Raw genomic sequence first — 7,766 nt, 5'->3', positions numbered from 1 at the left:
GTAGACATATTACACCTAGTTATATAAAAAGGAGCTAGAAAGGGATACAAGAAAGTCAATGAAGCATTAAGAACACAACCAAAAATTCATTCCATTTAATTGGTAAACCAAGAGCAGTGACAAAAAGAAAACTGCAAGAAGATAGAATTTTTATCGCTGAAAAGAAGACAGAATTTTCTCAGATATTCAAAGGATCACTAACATAACCACGAAAGAAAGTAAAAATGCATTAACAACGAAAAGTAAAGATACTTCAGCATTACATGAACAACATTAATCATCCCCTTCTCAAACCGAATCACGCCAAATATTCTCTATATACCAACCTCAATCCGATAAATAGAACTTTCACAGTTGGAAATTTTTAAAACAATACCTGTAACTTCATAAATTCAAGTGCTGCCTTCTATAATTCTTTTTTTTATAAGAAAGGTTTTTGTGATTAGCGAAACCAAGAATTAATCAATTGAATCCATTCCCTTCACACTCAACGTGATCACATCAAGGGGTTTCTCATCTTATTTCATATAGGGCAGAAGATATAATCGAGCTAGGCTAACGATCATAACACCTCACCTCTAGATGCTAATTAATCGAAGAAGATACATAATAAACTAAAAATCTTACGCTTTGTTTAGTAGTTATGAAAAATAGCAAAAACAGAAAAGGATCTTTAGATTCTTTACTACCTAATTTTAAAAATTAGAAGCTCAGGTTATTAAGACATAATAAACTATGATTTAAAAAGAGAGATTTTTCTGTAATCACCATTAAAAACTTTTCTAACCAACCAAACAAGAGGGCCAATAAATAAACAAAATCAAGAGGAAAAAAGGGTTTCATATTAGGGCATCCGAAATTTTATACCCCCACAATATTCAAGATACCGAGAATTACAGGTAGATGCAATGAGATAAACATACCAAGAGTGAGGCTTTAAAGTCTGAGGCAGCACCGGAGCGGTTGAGTGGGGCTGTCGGCTGTAATTTTTTGGGGACCCAACGAAGACAACTCAAACGATGGACTGCCGGTTGAAATTTTCAAGGGACCCAACGGAGGGGCTGGGCTGCTGGAGAGGTTGTCGGTGCTAGGGTTGGAATTGGGAAACTCAAAATTCCAATTTCGTATTGGCCCGTGGAGTTGGGGGAGGTGGGTGGGAGGTAACTGATGAGAACGGCGCCGTTTGGGTTCAAATTTGAACCCAAACGGCGCCGTTTAAGTAAGCTTGCACTCATTTAAAAAAAAAAAGGTTGCGTGAAACGACGTTGTTTCACGCAACCAGTGAATGCATATCCGGACCGGTTGGGACTTAAACGGCACGTCCAATTTTGTTTTTAACGGCGCCGTTTGATGTTTTCCAAACTTGATGTGTTTTAATTTTAAACTTGTGATTTTTTTTATCTTTTTGGCACATAAATTAATTAAAAAAATTATTTAAATTAGTAAATTTAATTAAACTATTTAATGGTGATTATTCTTTTAACTCATTGAAAAAATAATTAATGATAATATTATATATTATACTCTAATAGTAATAGTGATACTAATAATATAATTATATATGTTATATATTATGGAATATATATTATATAATAACACATTGATACTAAATTATGGACTATACTATACTAAATTACTAATAGTAAATTAGAGTCATAGTGAATCAGTGATATATCATATAGACTCATTACTCATACTCATTAGTAATACTCATTAGTCATTAGTCATAGTATTAGTTGTATTGATACTATATATAGACTTGTAGACTTGTAGTTACTAGTTATAATAACTTATAGACTTACATTGATTTAGTTATAAATTTAGTTTAGTTATAAACTTATAATTATATTGATGATATTAATTGTTACTTTATTACTAATTTAGAGTATGTCAATGTATTACAATTTATTATAGTTCTAACTTCTAACTTATAAATTAGTTAATGGTGAATTAGTCATAGACTCATAGGTGAGTTAATTGATATTCATGTCATACATGAATCATGGAGTTAATTATAATTTACATTAGTTACTTTTAATTGATTTATACTTACTTACAATTTAGATATATTAAAAAATGTTATCTAATAATGTAGAATCTAGATAGATGTAGTCTTGTATTTGTAGATGTCTACTAATTAGTTAGTGGTGAATTGATGATAGGTTAATTGCACCATGTGGTAGGTTAGATGAAAATTATATAATTTATTATATAAAATATATATATATATATAATTTAATTTTTTTGTCGGTCCGATCCGGTCCAATCCAATTCAGTCCAGTCTGGTCCGGTCCGGTCCGAAAACCCCTAAACCCGAGACCGGACCAAAGACCGAAAATTCCATTTTGTGAGGACCGAAACCGAGAATGCCTATTCTCGGTCCGGTCCGGTCCGGACCGAACCGGTCGGTTTTCTCGGTCCGGACCGGCCGACTTACAGCCCTAGTCTTATATACAAAATATCATTTTCCTTTCCCCTGAAATTAGACGCATGATATGGTACTTTTTTGACCCCGGCCCAAGATCTCTAGCTAGGCTGTCAAAGACAAAACATTTATACAAAGCTGTGAGAAGTAAAACTAGCACTCATAGCTAGGTGTGTGATAACTATGCCACCGCCCCCGCCCCCGCCCCCGCCCACTGATCAGCCTCCTCCTCATCCCCCACCAAAAACTATAAAACAAGTCAATAAGAATATAAATATTTATATATTTGGATTGGCCAAGCGTTACAAACCATAATATATATTTTATATATATATATATATATATATAAAGGCTATATATATATATATATATAAAGGCATAAAGCTGGAAGAAGAGTGGTGGAAGTAGAGTCAAAACCAGCTGGACTGTGTTTGTGGTATGTTATTGATCTAGTGTGTATTAAGACGTACAGTCTCTGATCAACTGACACTCCTGCTAGCTGCTTTATTCTAACAAGCATCGATCATTGCTGGCTTCCAAAATAATTGTACATCGATGCTGAATGTAGTAGTACTTGTCTTAATTAGCTGTTTTATTTGTGGTAGCTTGTTTTCAACGTCGTCTCGCAGCTGTCTCCCTTTGGGCATTGAAGAACACAGCAGCCACCGGAAGGTCAAGTTCATTTTCTTCTGCAAACTGTCGGGTGTTAAAGCGGTCCCTTGCAGGAGGGATATTAGGGTTCATCAGTACTGTCTGTCTGCGTTTCTGCTTGTATAGGAGGAACACAAACCTATGTATCCCTATGTTTGGCCTTGGCATTTCGTAGTTCACCACCTCCCTTCCTGTGTATCGATTAAAACCCAAAAATTAACCAAGAGTACTAATTACTATTATTTAAGCATATGCTCTTTCTCTCTCTCAATTAGGAGAACTAATTACCAAATGTAGCATCTGTCGTGCCCGGGATGTCTGTCACCAACCTGCATGCAAAGATGATCAAGTTAAAAATAGTTGTGAAAAGATAGAACTATTAATTAGTTTCTTTCATCCCAGTTTGGTGTACGCGCGCGAGTAGTAAAAAAAATGAAAAACCAGGAAATTCTGAAATCTTTTAGTCATGAAAATAATTATAAAAACGAGATTTGGTAAATTTCATGGATATATGCTTTATTTTGCCTTTTACTGATTGAAGAAGTGTTTTGGTTGCCACAGAAATTTCAGTTAATACTTATAAATATCGTTGTGTTAGGGTGGATATGCTCAATTAATTGACATCATGCATGCCTTGAAGTCTTTTTCCATCATAACTTGGAAATTAAAGGGTTCTGCCTTTTTACAGTCTCTTTTCTTTTCTGTAAAACCAAAAGAAAAGAAAGATAAAAAGAAAAAATGCAGAATTTTCCTTTTTATATCTCTGGTGGGATATGTTTTCTAGAATAATACCAGTGCAAGTGCTCCCTCAGGTATGGATCACTAGGACCGGGAACATCTGGGTCAGTCATGATCTGCCATGCATACAAAACAAGATTCAAGCATAGAAGTGGATCATATCACAGAGATTAATTAAGATTGAAACATAAAAAGAAAGGATACATGAATCTATATATATACCAGCGTGAAAAAAGATCTCATATCACCTCCATGAACCTCAACCTTAGGTTTCATGGATACTGCCGAAGGAAAGAGCTCGTGCCCATTATATACTTGCTTGTTGCTGTTGTAAGTCACTGTCATTCTCACAGTAGGGGAGAACGATTCAACAACATCTCCAATAACTCTCCCAATTAGAAGAGGATCTGACATGTTTGCCATGAAAGAGAAGGGAGCTAGAGAGTGGTGATCAATTGAGATCACTTGATATGTTGTGCAATAGTAGAGCTTTTTCTTCAAAAGTCTTGTGGGGCTTTGAAATGGTAACGTCCCCATATTTATAATGGTGAGAACCGATCCTCAAGCTGCTTAATTCATGGAGTTCATAAAAGTCAGGAGTGGGTTACATAAATATATTATGAAAATTTCTGTCTCTCTCAAACTTCCCAACATTGGTCAGTGTGGCTCATATAAAAAGAATGATATGATGATGGGGACACGTAAAATATAAATCAAACAGTTCGTTTCTAGTAATTTTAAGCTTTATATATATATATATATATATATATATATAATAGAGTAACTGGTCAATTCAATACTTAGTCAAAAAGTGAAACGTTTTAATTTTTTAGAAGGTCGGTGTAATGGGTATGCAAAGTCATTCAGCACAAGTTCATCGACAGATGTCCGGCCACTCATCACGTATACAATTAATATTAGAGACAAAAGTTTGAGCTTGAAATTAAGCCATCATTTGTCAATCGAATAGTTGATCAACCCAAAAGATCAATGCCATATAAATGAAATATACTGAACTTGAAATTCTGCATTTACAAGTTTTAAGCCATACAAAAACTAAAGAGAAAAGCTATAGGCATGATAAAGATATTGCATACAAATAATTTCACAAATTGATGTAGTTTCATGTCATCCATTAAATCTACTTTATAATAAAAGTAACTTTACGATTTGACAAATCATGTCATGTCACGTCAGTTTGTAAGATTATTTTTATGTAATTTTTTTGTGGCTGCAGTATTTCTCAAAACTAAATAATATTATACATAGGCCTGAAAATGCGATATATTGAGAAGCATTGAAGTAATTCTTGTGCATGCACTAGATTGTTTTGGCCTTGAGCTCTTGAGTACTACAAAAAAATTGCTTATTTGCGATCAGTTAATTATAGTAAAATGACTATTTGTAACTAAAATTAGTTGCGAATAGTCTTTTGATTGTAATAAATTGGTCACAAAAGTCCATTTTTCTTGTAGGCTATGGGATCCCGTAGTCAATGGCCACGAACTAATTTACAATAATCATGTATAAATAAGGAGCTGTACATGATCATGTATATGAGTTATGGTTTAGAATCCTTCAGAAAATTAAAATAAATAGATTCATGCGCCTGGATCAAAATAAATTTTTTAAGCTCCAAACCACTTCGAAAGATCAAATAATAATCAAGTAAGATCCAATTGGAAAATAAAAATAGGTATATATGGTTGAGTATATTTTCTTATTTTAGGGCTGATCTCCGCGAGCAATGTGTTACTCAGTTGACAAGGTTGATGAACTACGTACGCCAAAAGTGAGAAATGCAAGGTCATGAAGAAATTCATGGCCTAACTTATCTCATAAAACCGGTTCTACAAGAGATGATTGTTCATTACTTATAAACATGTCCAAGACCTTGTCTACAGCTAATGTGAGATTATTCCTCAACAGGCCATTCTTTTTTCTTTTTCTTTTTTTATGAAAAACAAATTAAGAATGAAGAAAAGATGGATTTGATGCACAGACTTGATCATTGGCTTTTTTTCACGACCTCTAGCTATATCATGTGTCGTCATAATAATGGAAAAACTAGAAAGACTGATCATCACTTCTTCGAAAACCAGCTGAAAGCAACCGGCAGGCAGAAATATTGGAGAATTCAAGTTTATAATTAAAGGATGATCATGCTCTCTCTGTGTGTGTGATGTGATCATATCTGTGTTGTGTTTGTTCCCAGAGCTTGATCAGAAGGATAAACATTGATATTCATGACGTGGGATTCCACTGAAATGAGTTCTCATTTTCTGGGACCTTTTTTTTTCCGCCTTTGAATTGAATAACAGAGAGATCTGCATGTTTAGCATATCCTGCTACCTATGACTTTCCCAAGCTCAGAAAAGAGTCATGGCCTTTTATATTTAAGGTAAAAAAGAGGATAAATTCCTCATGAGATCGATCATGGGTATATTGATATATGTTCGAAGCTTAGCTTAGCTTAGCTTAGCTACCTAGCTAGCTAGCTATCTATCTATGTATCTGATGATCATCATCATTTTACAAATTAATTATTATTTATAAACAGATCATATTAATATAAGGAGAGGTTGTGGTATAAAGGAATTCCACCACCAAATTAAATGCCACAAATAATAGTGATCGATCGACTGTTCATGCTAGTGGTATTCATTGGTCATTTTCAAGTAAAGCGATCGATTCAATAATTTTATCTACATATTCTTGAATTAGAAGCGGGAGATCAGTAGTGGCTTTCTATATCTGAATTAAGGGCCGACCACTCTCTCTTTTTTCCATATTCCACTCTCAATTATTATATATCGCTTAATTAAATTTGATAATCTAAATTAATTATACATTTCAATAATATTTATTTATTTATTTTTATTTGTCCAAGCATCTCATCCTCCTTTTCCTGCATAAATTATTCAATTTTATAGTGCATTTTTATAAGGCCAGAAAGTTCACCAGGCCAATGATCGAGTAGATCAACATGAGAAATTAGTTATTTCGTTTGTACCACAATACTACATTTTCAACTGTCTCGTTTGTATTCGTAACTCATATCAACCCACCTCAACTCATCTCATCTCATAATTACAACTTTCTCAAATTCTCACACAAAATATAATAAACAATTTAACTTTTTCAAATTTCAAAACAACTTTTCCCAATTTCCACACAAAATATAATAAATAATTCAACTTTTATTCTACTATTCACAAATCATCTCAACTCATCTCTAAATCCAAACCACTCCTAAATTAACTAAGGTGCGGTTTGGACAGTCATGAGACGAGATGAGATAAGATGTATCAAATGAAAATTGAAAGTTGAATAAAATATTATTAGAGTATTATTTTTTAATATTATTATTATTTTGAGATTTGAAAAAATTGAATTTTTTTTATTATATTTTGTGTGGAAATTTAAGAAAGTTGTAATGATGAGATGAGATGAAATACTTTCACTATCCAAACGAGGCCTAACACTTAAAAGTACTATTCAAGACTAGTCAAAGGATTCGTAAGAATCATTTACTGCAATTAGGAGTAAGAGCACACAATGCTAGCTACTACTACTTCATTGAAATTCCCATCTAAAATACCTAACTATATAATAATAAGTTTAGCCAGTAACTAATTTTGACATGTACTCTACATGATCAGCTTTTTTTATTTTTTCTCTATATACATCATTTATATATTTCTTTTATTCATTTTATTCATTTTAATTAAAAAGTATATTTATCTCCTAACTCCCAATAAATTTGAATATCCTCATATATATCTTTCAATATTAATTTGCAATAATATCCCACCTATACTAATGTGATTACAATGTCTCTCTCTATATATTTTTGTTTTTGGGAGCTTTTTACCCTTTTTCAAGCATGAGTTTTTTTTTTTGTTTTCCTATTAAAATGCAATATTCTCATAATATTATAGACTTATTATGA

General features: G+C 32.9%; 1 protein-coding gene across 1 annotated transcript; it reads right to left on the bottom strand.

Moving 5' to 3' along the window:
- Positions 1 to 2,934: 2,934 nt before the first annotated feature.
- Positions 2,935 to 4,237, bottom strand: LOC108985846 (CEN-like protein 2). The gene is made up of 4 exons (XM_018958285.1): positions 4,037 to 4,237; positions 3,869 to 3,930; positions 3,365 to 3,405; positions 2,935 to 3,267 (listed from the first exon to the last, which is right to left on the bottom strand). The coding sequence occupies exons 1-4, from the start codon at positions 4,235 to 4,237 to the stop codon at positions 3,038 to 3,040; spliced, it is 534 nt and encodes a 177-aa protein (XP_018813830.1). The 3' UTR covers positions 2,935 to 3,037.
- Positions 4,238 to 7,766: the final 3,529 nt, after the last annotated feature.

Source organism: Juglans regia, chromosome 14 (assembly GCF_001411555.2).
Source record: "Juglans regia cultivar Chandler chromosome 14, Walnut 2.0, whole genome shotgun sequence".
In the NCBI taxonomy this organism is placed as follows: Eukaryota; Viridiplantae; Streptophyta; class Magnoliopsida; order Fagales; family Juglandaceae; genus Juglans; species Juglans regia.
This window is presented reverse-complemented; position numbering and strand designations above follow the sequence as displayed.